Genomic DNA, 20,728 nt, shown 5'->3' on the forward strand with positions numbered 1-20,728 from the left:
TTTGTCATGACACGGCTCAAATGTAATTGTCCAGTGAGTTTTAAAAAAATTAAAGCTTCGTTTGTTTGATAAAATGTATATAGGAAGAGTTCTTGGTTATTGTTTAATGGATTTTGTTTTGAATGTTATATATGTTACGCATGAAAAGGATTAAATAAAGTTTGGTTTCCATTCTATGATGACATATGTTATTCCTGTATCCCATGTAATGTCATTTAAAGTATACTCGTCCATGTATATTGCTAAGAGATCATCACAAACATTTAGGTATAACTTTTTCAACGGATTTAAAATGGCATCAGCACATTGGTAACATTATTATATCAGCCTCTAAAGTTTTGAGTACCATGCGTGCACTTAAGTTTAAACTGAAACGCTCCACTCTAAATCAAATTTACATTTCATACATGCGTCCAATATTAGAATATGCCTCCGTTGTGTGGGACGGATGTACAGTTTACGAAAAACAATCACTTGAACAACTACAGTATGATGCAGCGCGCATAGTAACAGGTCTTACCAGGTCGGTATCGATCAATTCGCTTATAAAAGAAGTTGGGTGGGTTTCCCTCTCAGATAGGCGTAAAATACAAAAATTAGTTACGGTTTTTAAAGCTAAAAATGGTCTTCTTCCACAATACCTTGAAAACATATTTCCATCGCTAGTTTCAGAAACAACAAATTACTCGTTAAGAAACAACAACAATTACATAACCATAGCTAGGCGCACCGAAACGTACAACAAATCATTTATACCTTCTGCTACTGAATTATGGAATGCATTAGACACCGAAATTCGCAAAATTAATTCATTGAATATTTTTAAATCTAGAATGAAAGAAAAGTTTAAAGCCCCAGTAGTACCTAAACACTTTGTTTGGTATAAGATATTTGTCAGTTTTACATGCTCGTTTAAGGAACAATTGTAGCAACTTACACGCTGACCTTTTCAAAAATCATTTGAGAGAAAGTCCGACTTGTATGTGAGGGAACCTTTGTGAGGATGCCGAGCACTATCTATTTTGCTGTCCATTATTTAAACCTCAGAGACTTATACTCTTCGCAGAAACCAGAATATTTCATTATCTTAATGTTGAGCTATTACTGTGGTAGCAATTCTTTAGATGTTAACAATAATGAACAAATATTTGCTGCTGTCCAAAAATTTATCAAAACTACTGACCGTTTTAGAAACACATGTGTCACAGGGTGAGAAAAATGTGCAGCCTGACCGGGACTCGAACCCGGGACCCTCGGAATACCGTTCCGCGGCTCTCCCGACTGAGCTATCCGGCCGCTTACACTCCGGTCGCTTACACATCTTCTCCCCTAAATAGTGAACAGTTCTGAACCGTGACATACTTCACCACAATATTGAAATTCGTACTCGAATTTCACAAAGCTACAGAGCAATGCTAATTGAACTCTGATGTAGAGGCAGTCACGGTCCCCCGTTGGGCGCCAAATGTCAAAGGGTGAGAAAAATGTGCAGTCTGACCGGGACTCGAAGCCGGGACCCTCGGAATACCGTTCCGCGGATCTACCGACTGAGCTATCCGTCCGCTTACACATTTTCTCCCCTAAAAAGTGAACAGTTCTGAACCGTGACACATGATATTTTTGTAAATCGGCCGATTGTATTAATCCTAATAACCTGGTACCACAAATAATTGACAATCACATTTATGATGGACGTTTACTCTCAATGACGAATAATGCTAAATGCTGGATCCTTAACCTTGTCGTTATTATATAAATACATAAATATACATTTTTTTTCTGTCTTACTTCTTTCTTGCATCCTTTTATTTTTTTTGTTAATCTGTCTTTATTTTTTCCTTTGTTCGCTTTATATGTATACATGTCACACTTTCTCATATAAATGCCATCAATGTTGATTAATATATTTTTCAGGGGGAGGGCCGATCGCTAATGTTGTAAGAACTTGGGCCCAACCCTTTTGCTATTTGTTATTTCGAAATCAATTTGTTTCTCTGTATATTTACATGTATATATTAGCAATAAAATATGATTAAACTAAACCCCAAAGTTATATTTTATCATATATTTTTTCGTATTGAAATAAATCTTTCTGGTTTCATCTTGTTCCATGTTTTTGGTTTATAGAACCCCATTGGAAGTAGGCTTTCTAGCTTAATGGGCTATTCTTACATGACTTAAAACAAAATCATTTCACATACATGTATTAATATCTTAACCTGTATAAATACTGGTATTTTTTATCCTTCTTTATAATATCCTATCATCTATGTTAATTTTATAGCCAACAATATTAAAATGCCAGTAATTTCAAGCAAATTGTGTGCTGTTAACTAACGTTTCTGGCTTGTTGTAGTCAATTATTTATTTTATTTACTTAATCAATAAATTATTAACGTCATAATCTGAGATATTTCATAATTTTAACCAATGTCTTATATCACAGTCCATGGATACTTCAATTTATTTATGTAAATTTAAATTTTATAAAATGATATTTTTATTTGTTAAACCGTCAATTAATATGAGCACTACATATTTACATTTAGTAACTGTGATGTTGTAAAAAGAAAATCTACCATTTTCAATTGGCATGGTCCATGCAAAAAAGATAAGTTGCCATATCTGACGGTTAAAAGGTTACAGTATTTAAAGTATTTTTCAAAACCATACTGGTATTCAAATTGAAATAAATCTATAATTTACCACAAGGAATTTAATTTTGAAATAAAATTCCGTTTTACACGGATGAGAATGTATACAATGAATTTTAGCAATAAACCATTGATATCATTTTCGTTATCCGAGAAATTTCCGGGTTAACGATTCACTTTCATTTTCCATTTCCGTGTAAAAGAATAAAAAGAATATCAACCAATCAAATTATATTTAACAAACTGAATTCGGCTGTACACATTTTTAGTAGCCCGGATGTTGAAGTCAAAATTATTTCATCACCATGTTGTCACATACGGCATAGGGTTACATATCCATTAAAACTGTTCTTCTCTTGTCATGAATGAAAGGATGACCTAAACATGAAGCTTGTTAGTAGAGATATTGATAAAAACGGACAGGGGTAAGATCTGAAATGTTACATAGTTAAACTGTATTTCACCTGTTCACAAGGTTTTTTTGACTCGCAATGTTCAGGGCCTTTTGAACAAATTTATTATAGTATATTGTTTGAATGGTCTTGCTTGCAATTTCAGTTCCAGCAAATTAAGGCTATATCATAGTTTGTTTAAAATAATTTAGCTTATAGTTATACATATATTCTCAAAGCCAGTCATGTAACTGAAAAGTAACCACTGGCACTGCTCTAGGAAAGATTTTGAGCCAGTTAATTAGTTTTCTCTGCAAGTTTGTTATTTATAGTTTATAAGCAGGGCTCACGCTGTTGGTCGCCAGAGTCGCCATTTGCGATTATTTTATAAGATTGGCGATTATTTTCCCTTTTTGGCTACAAAATCTGGCGATTATTTTTTAATTACAACAGTGTAAAAATCGATAATGAATGCAGTATACCCAATTAACACCAGCGGGTGCATTTAATCAAGTGCCACGTGCTGCGATGTATAATTGTATAAGTACTTTAAAGATATTGTCCAGCATTTATAATAACCATCAAATATCTGTCAATTAGCCACAAAAATTGTTTTAAAATTGATTAACTGGATATTGACTTTAATACCCAAAATTTACCGTGAATTGCAGTAATTGCAAATTTTGATTTTTTTAGTTTTTAGCTACTTGACTAAATCGCCAGTGGAAAACAATGGTAAAATATTTAAAAAGTATTAACTTCCAAACCACTATTTGCAAAACAACCAAAATTGTGAATATTTCTTCAGAAAACAGGAAAAATCCGATTTGTCACATATTTTCGCGACACCGATAATTTTGATATTTATTTAAAGGTGAAATAAGCTATGTTTTGTTTAAAAATCTTTACTACGCTACTATGGCAGAAAATTTGTATTACATTGGTGATGATGATATTTTTCAGTAAATTATTCAGAAAAAAGGCAGCATTCTGTGAATGAGTTTGCAAACTTGTGTTATTTCAATAGGCTAATATGACCTAGATCTACTCCAGTTCTGTGTGAAATGTGGAAATTGACAGTGGTTATAGCTGACAAAATTTGATTAGAACAAACAAAAAAAGTTGTCTGATAACAGCATTATGTAAAGTTTTAATGAATCTTTAATATTATTGTTATACAGTAATCATACTAATTATAAAGTTTTTATTCTGTTCTATAATATTACAATTAAAGTGGTTCTATTTAAAAAAAGGTAGTTATCAATATACACAAATGTATCAGTTTATTTGAGAATCCCTATAAAACTGAAAGATATAAATGTAATGTTTATTTAATCAACTGCTTATGTTGTTAATCGCTAATTCGTGAATAGTCCGCTGAACTTTTGGCTATTATTTTTTTAAGTTGAAATTATTATATCTTATTATGTAACTGTGATCTATGTTGTTGCTAAAATAAAATAAATAAAAATTGGCTATTAATTTATTTGAGCCAGTGTGAGCCCTGTATAAGTGTTTCACTTATTACTTTGGTTACAAATTATTTTTTAAATATAATTTGTTGGCATAAATTCATTAAGTTAACACTACTTGCAAAGGCAGTGCTAGCCAAAAGATCTAGCTGTACGTTGGGCCAGCACGTCTAGCATATAAATACAAACTGTTAGTTGAGGATAGCCGTACGACATTTTTAAAAAATGAATAACCTTACACAATAATGAATATGCAAACTTGTGTTTTTAAATGAAAATTTTATTGAATATCATGAAAACTTTATCAATCAAAGTACTTAGGTATATATTAATCTATTATTCTATAGCGCTTGATAATCAGAAAAAAAAATTCTTCTGGAAATCACAGACTTTAGTAATTAAAGTCTGTGTGAAAATACGAAGAGAAATAAACTGAAACATTATTAAATCATTTCTATGGGCAATATAGCTCAATGTAATCAATGTATTCACTATTGTACATTGTATTAAATTTTTTATCTCAAACACTATTAGCAGGCATGGAAAATTTCAAGCTGATTGTTTGTTAGACATTGAAAGATGCAGTGCACCTGTATTTCACAATTGATGAACAAACTTCAATTGACATTATGATTAATGATTAATGTCCATAGGTCAATTTCCAGCAGCAGTTAGATGATGACGATGTATTTTTAATTATTATCACTTGTATTTTGTAAATAACACAAAATTATTTTCATAACAAATATATGTTCATTCTGTAAAAATTTAATAAGACATGCAAGTTACTGACTTCATCATTGCATAAATTTATTATTGAATAAATGCTTTACGGCTAGCCTCAACATTGCGAAGAGGCTAGACGTACGTGACTCACAAAAGTCACATATGGCTAGGACTTTTGGCTAGAAGTACTGGCCCTTACTGCTACATTTGTAGCAGCTTCCAATTGCAAATTATGGTCACATGGTAATTTTGATTTCCCTACACTATTTCAATTAAAATTTTCTAATACTTGACTTGGCTTAATATGATAATCATATCATAAATACACATCTAAGAAATTTCTGTTTTTTCTTTGATTTTTCTGGAAATGTGACATTTATTCTATGACTTAGTCTTAATTAAAAGAAAGTCTTATTCTTTTTTTCAGGGATTTGCCAATGTGCTTTCTGTTGTTAACTTGTTACCATGTATACATTGTAAACATATTTAATAAAATATGATTTTATTTTGTAATTAAAGATGTGTGACCCTGGTCCCGGAAGAGGCAGAAGATATGTGGCATGCCTATAACCTTGTGTGTGTTGATGACACATTGAGATCAACCACCATTAGGTGAGGTTTAAAAACTTAAAAGAAAAGTATTATTATAGACTTTATTTTAAAAGGTATCTACACGGAACTTGGAACACATGTACTTGCTCTTAACAGATGAGTGTTAGCATGCATCATATATGGTGCTTTTCTATTGTTATTTAACATACAAAACATGAAGTAACCATTGTTTAGCATATCAATAAGAAGAAAGAGATGTGATTATCTGTTTAACTTTTATACAGAAATTAGTTATTCAGTCATTAAATTGATATAATTGTGTTTGATTGACCATGTCACAGTGATTAATAATCTGCCATTGTTTCCTTGAGCAAGAAGCTTTACACTTATTACTGAGTACTTATTAGTTCCAGGAACAGATTCGAGAGTGTGCCTATAGCTCATCAGCGCTTCCATTAAATTCCAAAATTTTGAAGTAAGGCAGTGCTAAATGTCCAACATTTGTAGTCACAGTATATAAGAAAAGAAGGAAAAGCATGATATATTGGAAGTCAAAATCAAGAAGTAAATGATTTTCAAACTTCCACTAATGTAAGCCCTGGCATATAGCTTCCTACACCATCAAACTACAAGTAAAATAAATTCTGTATAAACCTATGATCTGTTGCAGGAAGGTACAAAATGAATCTGCCACGGGAAGTGTTAGTGTTAATAAAGTTAGGACAACACTTACAATCAGGATAGAAGCAATAGATTTTGATACACAAGGATGTGTTCTTAGAGTAAGAGGTAGAAATATTGAAGAGAATCAATATGTGAAGGTAAACTATATATCTTTAATGTTATATTAAAGTTGTGTGAATCATAGGAACTCTGGCTGTGCACTGTTATCTATTACTTGAAGTAGTAAGAATTATAAAGTAGTACACTCAATGTGTTCACCTCTGTGGCATAGTGGTTAAGGTTTCAAGTCATTTGCCTTCAGACTCAACATTGCTTATTCTTTCATGTGAAGAATCTATTTCGCTAGCTGATGAAAGGTTGATGGTTCTACTGTGATGCCCATCTGTGTTAGAAATAAGCACAATGAGTCGCCTAAATGGCAAAACAGCCTAAAGTTCTTTAAAAGATATTGTATGTCTATGATTTTAAGTAAATAGAAGGTTGTAGCAACATTGCCACCTAAGTTAAGTCAATTATATTGGAACAGGAAGATCTGAAAACAACATTTTTTCTTTCTGAGAAAGACTTTTAGCTGTGTGTGTTCTGTACTGTTAATTGACTTTCATCATGAATTCATGACATTGCAGTGTTAAAAAAAACTTGATAACTAAATTATATCTTTTTGGTCCTCGTTTCCTAATGATATATGATTTGACCAAATGTTTTTGGAGAGCCTTATTTTTGGAAGGCGATATTGCTTTTATATGCAGTTTTTTCCAATTGCATAGGCCCAACACCTGCAGTATCCATACATACACATAAAAACATATTTTGATGTGTTTTAAGTAAATCAGAACAAAAAATTAAAAGTATTAAATAATTAATTCCTTGTTATTTATGTAACTAATCATATATACATGCTTGCAGATGGGAGCTTATCACACACTGGATCTTGAAATGAACAGAAAATTTACACTTGGCAAACATGAATGGGATAGTATTGCATTAGATAGAATAGGTAAATATATGAAAATATTCCATACAAAATTATTTACAAAATTTCTTCATTAAAGCTGCATGCCTCCAGATTACAAGAAAATCAAACTTGTGAAAAATGAACTAAAATTTTAAGAAAAGATTCAAGATTTAAGTTATGATTTACATGTTATAGAGTGATTTTGCAGTATTTTTCACCATCTTTCTAAGTGTTACTAACGCAGTAAGGGCTATTGTTGTATATTTTGAACTCTTTTTGGTAATTTACTGGGATAATAAGTGCTGTTTACAATGTGTAAATTACTTGATTTGTTCATTTCACAATATTTTACTTTTAAGTACATTTTCAAAATTTTCACGAAAATTAGCATGAATCTGGAGGTATGCTGCTTTAATGAGTGGCAGCTAAAGTTTTATTGCCTTGGCAAGTTTTTCTAATTATGCAAATGTTATATGATGTACAGGTTACATATTCTAAGCTTGATGAGGGTTCATTTGCCCTTGTCTGGCACTTACAGTACACATGTGACATCTCGTAAATAGTTATGTGGTTAGGTTAACTAAATTAAAAGTTTATTACTGATCTCGTAAAAGTTGTGATAGAATTTACACTTTCTTTGCAGCAATGTTGCTCATCTCAATAAAAACATCTTAGGAAACTGTTTATTTTATATCACTATAATTATGCCACATAATGAGCGCCATTCAAATGTCTGTATCACATTTAAAGTGCCATTCTCATAAAGTTTGGCATTGTTCCCTCTGTTAGAAATGGACATTGCATATTAAGTGAACCATATTCTAATGTTTGTTTATATGTGTATGTATTAAAAACTCTATTTAATACATAAACTGAAAGATGATGAGGGAGTTTTTTTTATAATACACATGTAAACATTAGAATATGGTTTACTAAACACAGTTGAACTTGTGTTAAAGACCACCTTCAAATAAAGACCTTCCTGTCAATTAAGACCACTCTTCAACAAGTCATCAGTAGTTAGATAGAACAGAATAAGCTCCAAATAAAGACCACTTCTCTATAAAGGTCATGTTTGGTCTCTCCTTTGGATTGCCTTTGTTCACAGGTTTTACTGTATATTGTTTGTATTACAGAATTAGCGTGTGACCCGACACAACATGCAGATTTGGCTGCTATAGTGATGCAGGAGGGCTTGGCTCATGTATGTTTGATTACACCTAACATGACCCTAGTCCGAGCCAAATTAGAAACTAATATACCCAGAAAAAGGAAAGGTAGTTGCTCACAACATGACAAAGTAAGTTTCATTGTCTTAATGTGTTTTTATCTGCACAAGTACTTGTATTTAACGTTAATCATAAACAGTGAAGTTAATGATTGACAAACGTGGATATTACTGATACTGTGAGAGGATTTATGTTTATATAGACACATGTACCAGGGTTTCCACTTAGTTCCAAAATTTGGATGTCAGAGACTGCAAAATGTCTTGTATTGGAAGTCACATTTTATAGGTAAAGAAGCAAAAGGGTTATATTTTGGAAGTCACAAGCCCAATTCAATGAGAAAATTACACCCAAAATTCCACTAACAGAAGCCCTGATTTATTTAATGTTAGAATTTAGACAAATCTGTATATTACTAATATTATGAGAGGACTTTTTTGGATAAGTTGTTTAAGTAGTTAACTTAAAATTACTTGCCCCACATTTGTTTGGGTTTGATTCCCACCAGGGACATTGCATACTTACATTAGTGGAGTCTGGACAATATCTTGGCTACTTCAGAAAGAATGGGAGTATCTAGGTACATGTAGTTGCACATTGACACACACCTATTGCCTAAAATTATGCCTAGAGGGATATATGGAGTCCTTCCTCTACCATCATAAACCCATTACTACATTTATGACTTTTAGAATGTCTATGTGACTCAACCTTTAGCAGCTTGCTGGTAACCACTACCCATGCAATCAGTGCAGACTGTGATCTGTGCTGTCTGTTCATCGTCTGCATTGCACACTATTCAGTCAGTAAATATTTTGAAAATTTCACAAAAAAATGATGGATTTGATTTGATTTTATTTTGACCGGGCAGTCAAGGATAACCTACGAAAGTGCAAGCACTTATTTCCAGTAAGGTCCTTACCTCAGCAGACTCTAGAGACAGCTATGAGATACAAGGGAATCCGAGAACAAGTCACTAGCTCTTATTGAATAGATTCCTTGGTTCTTTTACATGCCCAGTGTATAGCACTGATATATGCGAGGATTACCAGGGTTTCGTACCAGTAAACCTCTAGTTAGGTGGGAAACACTGAAAGTGTTTCTGAAAAATCCCAAGGGTGTTACCCAGGATCGAACCCGGAACCTCAGGAGTGACAGTCAGTGGTCTAACCAACTGAACTATCGCGGATGTCTTTTGTTCAGATTCAAAGATGGACAAGTTTAAGATATTTAGAATAGCAAGGATTAAATTTCAACTCAAAAAGATATGTAGAAAACGTTTTTAACATTCAAAGATTAACCATACCTTGATAAACTTACATTTTGTGATGACTTGAATAAGAAAAGAAGATATTGTTTTCACTTTTTGTTAACATTTCTTTTAATGTAATAATTTTCAATTTAACTTTTTACTTGAACAATAATATGTTAACAAGGAATCGTTTTGTTCAAAATGCTTTGATTTTTTTTCAGGGCCTCACAAGATTTTATGACCAAATATTACAGGCCATTATAAGACATGTTAATTTTGATAGTAAGTTTATTATATCTTGTTGTACATTTTGTAATTCTTATTCCTAAGAATAATTACTTAATTGTTGATTTTTATATGGAGCAAATTTCCTTCTTAAAGTTACTTGTATATGAGCAATATTATATATCTGCTGCAAAATTTAATGTTTGAATTTTAAACGGAATACTTTCAACATGCTTGTATGAAATAAATATTGTAGTAAATTGACTTAAAAGTGAATGGTACATGCAGGAAATCATTGATGAATTTTCCTTTACTCTTTTCAGTTGTGAAGTGTGTTTTAGTTGCTAGTCCTGGGTTTGTAAAAGTAAGTACATATATTTCTATATAATTTGGTTTGCAGTAGACTTAACAATTTGAATTAACAGGCAAATTTGTATCAGGTATACATACAAGATATTATAGTCAGTCTTAGCCCCCCCTCCCTCCCATGAAACTTATACATGTAAAGACCAAAGGTCAAAGGTCAAATCTCAATTACCTATTTTAACTTTTTGATAATTTTTTATAATGGTTAATAAATTCAAATTGCTACATTAGAACTTGATATTCTTATGACTATGTGATAAGGTCTGCCATAATGATCATATTTAGATCAAAAGTCAAGGGTCAGTAGGACCTTTGATTCCAAATTATCTCTTTATCAAGAAAATGTGAGTATACTGAGAAATTTTGAGCACATTGCATGTTTGATTTTGAACATGTGTTGTTTTTTTACTCAAATTCTGCGACTTTAAAATTTTATGGAAAAATATAACATATGGAGTATTATGAGACATTTCAAATCAGTTTGTTAATTTATAAACTTACTTTTGCAGGACCAGTTTATGGAATATATGTTTCAACAAGCATTAAAGTTAGACTATAAAGTGTTATTAGACAATAAGTCAAAGTTTGTCATGTGTCATTCCTCATCTGGATTTAAACACTCTCTAAAAGGTGAGTTCATCATTACTGTTTTTTGATATACATTGAAACCTGTCTGTTATGAGCTCTTTTGGACCAGCAGAAAATTTTGGATCAGAAAGATTTCCGGGTACAGTAGATGGATTTTTTTGTAAATTGTATGTATGTAACATTTGCTATGTGCAGCATTGTTTACAAATAAATTATAAGCAATACAGATTTGAAAATATGTTCATTTTGTAAAGAAAAGAAATCAGGTTTAAAATGAGTATAAATGCATATTCAAGAGTCCAAAGTTTATAGTTTTCATTCATCACATTTTCAAAGTGTTCAAGGTACTCATCATTAATAGTTTTCCCATTCATCATCGTAGGTCAGAGTCATTGGATATCTTTAAGATAACTACTTATCTTATCCAAAGTTAATGCATCTTTAAGTTCTCTTTTACCTTAATGCTGAAAAGTCAATGTATGACCTAAGTAATCTAGAGCATAGATGTAAATTAATGAGTAATACAGTTTAAGTGCTGATACATGGCATCAAGTGTATTAAATACCTTATCTAGTGTGAGAATAATTAATCTTAATTTGAAGTGTATACAAATACATAGTTAAGTGTAAAATATCAGTTATAAAAGGTAGACCACGGACATATTTTTGTATTAAGAAGAACTCATGTGTACATGAGTTCTTTTACTATATGATGATTATTTGGACAAAGTCTAACTGTCTTGTTATTACCTGTTTCAGAGGTGTTACAAGATCCGACGATAACTTCTAAACTAACAGATACCAAAGCTACAAGTGAAGTCAAAGCATTAGATGACTTTTATCAAATGTTGCAAAATGATCCGTCTCGTGCATTTTATGGGTAAGTTTAAACAAACAAAAAAACAAACATGTAGTAGTTGTTAAATTCAAATGTTTCACCTTGAAGACTTGGGCAGTCAAAAATAAATACATAAATAAGTTTGAAGTTTTTACTGATTAAGGTAAGATGGAATTATAAAAAAAAATTCTTTATTACAAATATTAAATATTGTTGATTTGTAAATACATGTATATATGCATGTTTATTCTTTAATATGTTCCCCTTGATCAAATTAGGTAAAAACATTCTTATTTGTAATGTGCTTAATGAATGTATATCTGCTTTAACTGGGAATAGCAGTATGGTGATTCAGAGTGATATTGCTAATCTAGTTTATGATTAATTACAATTGCATTACTTTTGAAAGTGAATATCTGGTTTTGTGATAATTCCTGTCTCATGTGTTTATAAAAGATACTATTTATGTTAAATTTTTAATCTTATTTTATTGTATATAGGATAAAGCCAGTGGAGAAAGCTGCAGAGCAACAGGGTGTTGAAGTATTGCTCATCTCTGATGAATTATTTAGGTAGGGTTGTTTAATATTTGATATTAGATTAATTATTACGTGATATTCTTTTGTTGCTTAAATTGTGATAAAGGCCTAAACAACCAAATTACAAGTTTTCCATTTTTCTGCTAGAGGAAGAAAAATAGATACCCAGCTCAAATCAATTCAGCTATAAATACAATTATCGGCCTATATGCTAGCTGGATCTAGTCTTCCTTTGGGATTCAAACCTGCTTAAATCAAGGGCAGGTAACTTGAAATAAGCAACCGTAACCTTACGGATTAGATGCCTGATACATTAGTGGTATTCATTCTACAGATTTGAATTTCATGAGACTTTCTAAGGGACTATACAAATAAGAGCTCATACAGCGGGGTGTCTCATGATACATTCTCAAAACGTAGTATGAATGGTTTTTAAACCATCTGATAAACCATTATGAATTACATATATAATTTTTTGAAGGATTTGTTACCAATGCAGTTCAACATATTTTAAGTATTTGATGCAAGTAAAATTAGTTGCATGTAAAACATGTATAATAAATTGCATGTATAAATAAATATAGAGGATATTAAATGAGTGTAGATTCAAAACTGAATTTATTGAAGGAGATAAATAAAGTTATATTATGCTAGCCTTTGCCAGCATAATATTACTTTATTCACCAAGTTCAATAAATTTAGTAATGAACCAACACAAATACATTTATAATATTCTATTTATATCATACCCAAAATGAAGACTGTTTAAAGTGAAAAAGAATAATTTTTATAGACATGCCTAACATGGTTCAGGTATGTGATATAAATTTAGACTATACTTTCTATTTGTAATTTGAAGACATTTTAAATACAAAAAAAGTTTAATACATTACAAAAATTAAGCAGGGTTATATTGAATTTTTTTTATCGTTATCTAATTGGACTTTGATCAAATTACAGATCGATGGATTTGAAGGCACGTAAACGTTACGTAAGACTTGTAGATACAGTTAGAGAAGCTGGGGGTGATGTGAAGATATTCTCTAGTTTACATGTATCTGGGGAACGTAAGTTTATAACAGAAATTATCTGAGAAATTCCAATTAAACAATGTTTGCTACTGTTTTGATATAGACATATGAGCCGCGCCATGACAAAACCAATGTAATGCATTTGCGACCAGTATCAGTTTCTTTACTTGTTAAAAGGTTTGTAAGCGAACAGCATGGATCCTGATCAGACTGTGCGGATGTGCAGACTAGTCTGGATCCATGCTGGTCGCAAAAGCAATATGCTGGTTTTGTCAAGACGCGGCTCAATTATAGGTAGAATGAAAACTAGAGCCGGGAATTATATTCGAATATTCGAAACACTACCGAATATTCGAACATTGAAAAACGAATACAGTAAACTCCGCTTATAACGAACTCATTGGGACATTCAAAATCTGTTCCTTATATCCGGAGTTCCTTGTAAGCATATAGCGAATTAGTTCCTTGTATCAGGAGTTTTTATAGCGAACAGATTTACATATAACGAACTGATTGTTAAACATTGTCCGCCATTTTTAAGAGCATTTGATTAAGAATAATTAGTCATTTATTTTTTTTAGACACAATACCCGAGAGCGTACATTTTGGAATTTGAAAATCCTTTGCTATTTCAGTTTTAGTTTTACTCCCTTTCTCAATTTTTCATAAAACATCATATTTTGTTTCTTAACTCAGTGCTTTTCGTTTTCTTTCAATGAATAAGAATAAACAAGATTTTCCATTATTTTTATTCCTTTTATATTGAATATCTTCTATTATATTTTAAGGGTGACTTTAACTAACGAAATATATAGATTTCTTTTGCATACTTTGTAGTTTTCTAAAGCATGCATGATTATGTTGAAAACCGATAATTATTTTACTCGAGCAAAACTATTAAAGAAAAGAAATTATAGAATAAAGGGAATTACCGTTTTATCTTTGTGACATGAACTCAAGCTAAAAATATCCTAAATAGAAAACTATTACATACTTCTATTAAAATTCATTTTCATTGAATTACATTGTACATACAGTAATAAACGGTACATTCCGCGTGTTTTATTCCGTGCCAATGAAAACGAAAGTTGAAAATGCAGGATATATTTACGAATAGCCGATATTTGGAGTTCGTTATAAAAGTGTGATTTTATGCACTTTTAACTAAATTGGGACTAAGAAATGAGTTCCTTATAAGCGATAATTCCTTATAACCGTGTTCGCTATAACCGTATATTTTTATATTAAATAAAGAAGGGCAAAATTCGGGCCAAAATAAATTGTTCCTTATAACCGGAAGTTCGCTATAACCGTGTTCGCTATAAGTGAAGTTTACTGTACGAATATTCGAAAAAAAGCGTGTTTTTTTGTAATTACTTTAAAATTTCAATTAAGATAGCAAATAAACCATTGACCTTTACTTGACCAGTTGTTCACACGTTTGTATGACACGTGTCAACGATGATCGCCAATTAACTGTGAAAACTTTGGGGTCTATAGTTGATCAAAAGGGCACCCGTTTCACAGTTTGCAATTTACCTGTTGAACAGAATATAATGTAAATTTCCGATTTTAATTATCTTATACATTGTTTTCTGTGCAATAATCTGTCCGATTAATCAGTAATTGTCTTAAATTTTGTGAAGACGAAAAAAATCGACACGTATTAATCGGTGCTTTATGTAAGCATGGTCAGTGTCTATATTCTGACAAAATATATTTATTCCGTAGAAACTAAGACTCCGTGTGATATTTACTGCGTTATAGCTAAATGTATCTGAAGAATATTTTAAACCTTATCTAAAATTATATATATAATGTATTTAATTCAAGTTAAGTTTCAATGTAAATTATGTGTTTTGGGGGCTAAGAAGCAACGGTGATTTATATTACTGTCAATCAAGTCACGCGATTCACCTACCGTTAGACGAATTATCAGCAGTCGGATTAACTGAACAAAAGGCAATCAAATTATGAATTTATTTCAAAAGTAAACATTTACGTCGATTTACAGTATATAAGATAAAAAACTTTTACGTAGTTATATAGGTATTTTTAATCGTCGATTATTGCAAACATATTAAAATTGTACAGTATTCGACACAATCAATTTCGGATACGTATACGTCAAAGAGAAATATTGGAACAAATGTTGTAAAAACGAATATTCGAATATATTCGAATATGGAAAACGAATATTCGAACATCAAATTCCTTATTCGTTCCCAGCCCTAAATTGAAAACTGTTTAATTGATATTTTTTCCAACTTTGCATGATCTTAAATTATGATTAAAGGGAGGGTATATGAAAGCAATAGCAAATATCCTGAAATTTTGCTTTTATTCTGTAATAATATAGAATGAAAGTTTTCTGAAACCATTGTTCTTAGTTGACGTAATTTAAGAAAATGTTTTAAGTTTGAATTTCAGTAAAAATTGTATATTCACTTTTTTGTTGAGTAATTTTAAACTTTGACTATCAGTTGTGTGTATTATACTTGACTGGTATTTCCATTTGATAATAGACATAAAAAATACATGCTTAAAGAAAGGATTATACATTATTAGTTGAAATATATAAAGGAAATAATAATATAATTAAATAAATAAATTTCATGTTACTTTAGACAAAGACTGTCTTTATTTACATTTGCTTAAGGAAATTTGAAAATAATTGCTGTAATTTCCAGGTATATTTCAGATGGCACCAAATTTCATATTAATCATTAATTTCATCATTAATGGTTAGAATTTAATTTAGAGAGTTTAATCATAATAATCATTTCTGATTTTGATTTTTTTACCTTTCCCCTTTCCAGAATTAGGTCAATTATCTGGTGTAGCAGCCATTTTAAGATTTCCAATGGATGATGAGGATTCAGATGAGGAAGATTAATAAATACAAGATAACTTTTGACTGGTTGGAATGTATGTAAGGTTAATGCTGATTGGTTAAGATATAAGATGATTTCTGACTGGTCAGAATACTAAGTTATTGATTTTTTCATTAAAACATAAGAGTAATGCTGATTGGATAGAAGATATTATAAAAGCAATGCTGATTGGTTGTAATGTAAGTTTAATGTTGATTGGTTAATCAAAATGTGTTCTAAAAATAAAACTGATTCCACTTTTCAAATTCTTGATGAGAATATGTAGTTGTCAATTTTGTCCGAAGTGTAGTGTGATAATCTCAAATACAAGTTTAGGAAAGTAATACTTTTAAGATGTTTTTACATCAATTGTCTATTTTTGAAACTTTTTCTTTCAAGTCTTTTTTTCTTTTTGAAGTTTATTGCAGCAATATTATTTACCTTTTTACCCAGCAAACAGTTGCATTACAAGAATTTGAGTTTATTGCCTTAAGAATTTAGTATTGAGCTCAATGTGAAGATTTTAAGAAATGATGTGTATATCTTGATAAAATTTACACTGCAATTTTCAACAAGATTTTTTTTAGCAATTTGAATGTTTTTTATGCCTTTGTTTATTGTTATGAGAAATAGTTGATATAATTTTTCATCGTAATATTAGTTTGAAATATTAGTTTGAATATATATTCGGCCATAGGCATTTATTCTCAGTGTGTGAATCTCAAAAATTCAAATGGAAATACAGTCACACCTTTTGTAGATCAGCCTTTATGAAGACAACTTTATTAAAATAAGTTTCAGTTTAAGATTCTTGCATTGGCTGCCAGTGTAGACCAGAAAATCTGGCTTTAATCAGATAGTCCTGTTTGTTCTGTCAGCCAGTATATTTAGGTTTTAAACCATGTTGGTTCTATTCAGATGCCTGCTTGTGCTGGAAATATTGCTTGGATGGGCACCTGAGGTCTTCCTCCACCAGTAAAGCTGGAAAATTATCTTAAAAACCAATATAGTGTTGATCTGACTTAAAATCCAACCCCAAAAAAATGTCAGCCAGTATTCCAATCTTATTCTTGCATATTACATATTGATTTTAGTTTGAGTCATTGTTTAATAGGAAAATCGATATTATGTAAAGTTGAAGAAGTACCTGTGTCTTTTCATTTGATAGTATCAAAATTTTTAAATGCTTTGTCATGAATATTGATAGTTATTACATGTATATTCTCTATTTAAAATGTTAAGTTAAATATGTTTAGTAAAATATGTTAAGTTAAAAGTTAAATATGTTAAGCAAAATATGTTAAGTTAAATGTTTTTTTTTCTCACTATTATGGAATAATTATGATTATGATGTTAAGATAAATTTTTATTTCTTGGAAATTGTATACTATACTTAATGCACATTGATTAATTAGATCTTTATTTATCTGATATTTTTAGCATAATTTTGTTCATTTTTGTTAGGATGTTTGCCATATTGCTTATTTTGACAATTCTTATTACCATGGCAATTGTAAATCTCACAACTATAGTTTGCTCAATTAAACTGTATTTCTCTGTCTGCCGACATAGTATTGGATAAATTATCTGAGGGTTGCTGGTTTCATCCTCAGATGAGGTGTAATTTCTCCCAAGGCGTAATTTCTCCAAGGCGTAATTTCTCCCGAGGCGTAATTTCTCTGAGGCGTAATTTCTCTGAGGCGTAATTTCTCTGAGCCATAATTTCTCTGAGGCATAATTTCGCTGAGGCGTAATTTCTCTGAGCCATAATTTCGCTGAGGCGTAATTTCTCTGAGCCATAATTTCTCTGAGGCATAATTTCGCTGAGGCGTAATTTCTCTGAGCCATAATTTCTCTGAGCCATAATTTCTCTGAGCCATAATTTCTCTGAGCCATAATTTCTCTGAGGCGTAATTTCTCCGTTCTCCAAGGTGTAATTTCTCCAGGGTATAATTTCTCTGAGGTGTAATTTTTCCGAGGTGTAATTTCTCCCGAGGTGTAATTTCTCTGTGACAGTGGATCTCCTATGTTGAGTGTTATATTTGTTTGGCTATCATTGCAGGGATAATGAACAAAAATGTTTTAAAATTGGCATGAAATCCAGAGAAACATCAAAACAAACAAAAAACTTTGAACATTTATTATTTCAATTTTATTGGTCTAAAATTGAAACAAGACTTTTCCTTCATATTGTATTGAATAGTCCATTGTTGATTTACAGTTTTTTTATCAATACTGAAGATAAAACTGAGACAGTTCTCAACCTAAGATTGTCTCAAAATCTCAGGTTGTCTTTCACAGAGTTTTTCTTAACACTTGAGATGTTTCTCAACAGAGATTTTGTCTCGGAGAACGTTAGTGAAAGCTGGCCCTGGTGAGAATGTAATGAAAATACAAACTGACCTGGCTCTATACTGGTGAAAAGACCAGCTGTTTTATCAGCTAGCTTTCAGATTGAGAAAGTTAAGTACATAATATTTAGAAACAATAGTGTTGTGTGTTCAACTTATGATTTATGTTCATGAACCTTCAGTGCCACATCCACAAAAATTAGACAGCCAATAAAGTGCCAAAGTCTTTTTTTATCTGAATTGAAATATCCAAATGTTTGAATTCTTAAAGGCGATATAAAGATTTTACCTGAATATATTTAAATAATTTTTATTTAAAAAGAAAGACAAGAAATAACACCTCATAGATTTTCATGTCTAAAATAAAAGACTGAGGGTCACCTATATGGGGTATTAATTCACAAGCAAAGGTGGAAAATAATGATGATCATTGCCATTACCTTGGCAGTGTTGCCATGGAATCGCATTCCTGAAGATAAATTTTTATGAGTTACATATACTGTGTTTTTTGGGAAAGATTTTTGTTATGTAAAACTTAAATTGTGGAATTGTTCCAATATACATGTATAATTTGAATTAAAGAAATTGGTAATAGTTAAGATTGTATAAAATTAATTTTATTCATGCCAAAAATAAAAGAAGGTTTCAACTGTTTCTTAATTTTAATTTCTAAGTTGAAAATTTCAGGAAACTAGGTATTCCCCATTTTATTTAAAGCTAACATATATATTTAAAGTGGCACGCCTCCTGATAAGCAATAAAAACTCTCTAAAATTAAAACCTAAGAAAAAATTCTTATATAAATTTCAAAACGGACAGGTATTCATAATTCGGGTGAAACATTAAAAATGTATTTTGAAAAAAAAAATGACAGAAGTTGCAATTTTAATCTACAAAATTTTTTCCCTGTTACTAACAGGTTAAGAAAAAAGTTTTCCATATTGATAAATTTTCGGAATTCTGTGAATAGAAGTGTCTTCATTTAGATTAAATCACTTATTTTCACTTATTTTGTATACTTTATAAAATTTTTATTCGTAAGAACAATTTTTAAAAATTTCATGAAAATTGACAGAAACCTAGAGGCGTGCTTCTTTAAAGTGTACTATGTTTTGTTGTTGTTGGTTGTTGTTGTAATATCTTCAAAAACTGAACCGGTAAACAGTATGATGGTGTTTTGATATTGGCAGATTTATTATGTTTGTTGTTAAGTTGTTGAAGAAAATATTTTGCTGACAATTGTCCATTTAGCTATTATATAGCAGTGCAATAAAATTATGTGAAAGAAACAAAAATTTGTTGTTTTCCATTATAGTAATTTGGCAGTTTGGTATGCATTATTTTATTATTCTGAATTGGTAAAGAGAATATTAATGTATCACTGTTTTATTAATTCAAAATTGAAGAGATATACATGTTGATATGTTTTATGTCGTTATATCCACTTTCACGAAAGATCAGTGAATATTTTGTTCAAGTTTAATGCACAGGTTAACAACTGTATGAAGAAAACTGCCTGCATTTTTCATCCGTATGTTCCAAGCATTTTATGAGTCATTTCCACCGAGATAAAATAAATCACATATAAGGCTGAAGATCTACAATTTATTTTATAAAATTTGCCTGTTTCGTTATTTTGGGGAACAGATAGTTCTTGTTTGTTTCACACATCGTCCTGAATTAAATTTATATATTTGTTTATTTGTTTTTACATGTCTTTTCTAAATATGGTTATGACAAACACATTATTGTATCGCTTGTAATATACACCAATGCCTTACAAGTCTTAACCACGATTTTACCACATTATGATATTGAATATTCTTTACCACTTATATGATATTTAAGTTTCTTTACCACGAATATGATATTTTAGTTTCTTAACCACAGTTATGATATTTAAGTTTCTTAACCACGATTCTGATATTTAAGTTTCATAACCACGATTATGATATTCATGTTTCTTTTCCACGATTATGATATTTAGGTTTCTCTATCACGA

General features: G+C 30.7%; 1 protein-coding gene across 2 annotated transcripts; it reads left to right on the plus strand.

Moving 5' to 3' along the window:
• The first annotated feature begins 2,904 nt into the window (after positions 1-2,904).
• On the plus strand, positions 2,905-20,021 carry LOC132718794 (protein pelota-like). Of its 2 annotated transcripts, XR_009624142.1 has the most exons (13): positions 2,905-3,079; positions 5,764-5,856; positions 6,467-6,617; positions 7,387-7,477; positions 8,572-8,735; positions 10,138-10,198; positions 10,465-10,505; positions 11,017-11,137; positions 11,854-11,974; positions 12,433-12,504; positions 13,432-13,538; positions 16,322-18,338; positions 18,372-20,021. XR_009624142.1 is itself a non-coding variant. In XM_060702526.1 (12 exons), the coding sequence occupies exons 1-12, from the start codon at positions 3,039-3,041 to the stop codon at positions 16,396-16,398; spliced, it is 1,140 nt and encodes a 379-aa protein (XP_060558509.1). In that variant the 5' UTR covers positions 2,905-3,038; the 3' UTR covers positions 16,399-20,021. The 2 variants fall into 2 exon arrangements, 1 of the variants encoding a protein (XP_060558509.1); XM_060702526.1 differs by having other exon boundaries at positions 16,322-20,021.
• The last annotated feature ends 707 nt before the right edge of the window (positions 20,022-20,728 follow it).

Source organism: Ruditapes philippinarum, unplaced genomic scaffold (assembly GCF_026571515.1).
Source record: "Ruditapes philippinarum isolate M1 unplaced genomic scaffold, ASM2657151v2 ctg1236_1_1_1_1, whole genome shotgun sequence".
Classification (NCBI taxonomy): Eukaryota; Metazoa; Mollusca; class Bivalvia; order Venerida; family Veneridae; genus Ruditapes; species Ruditapes philippinarum.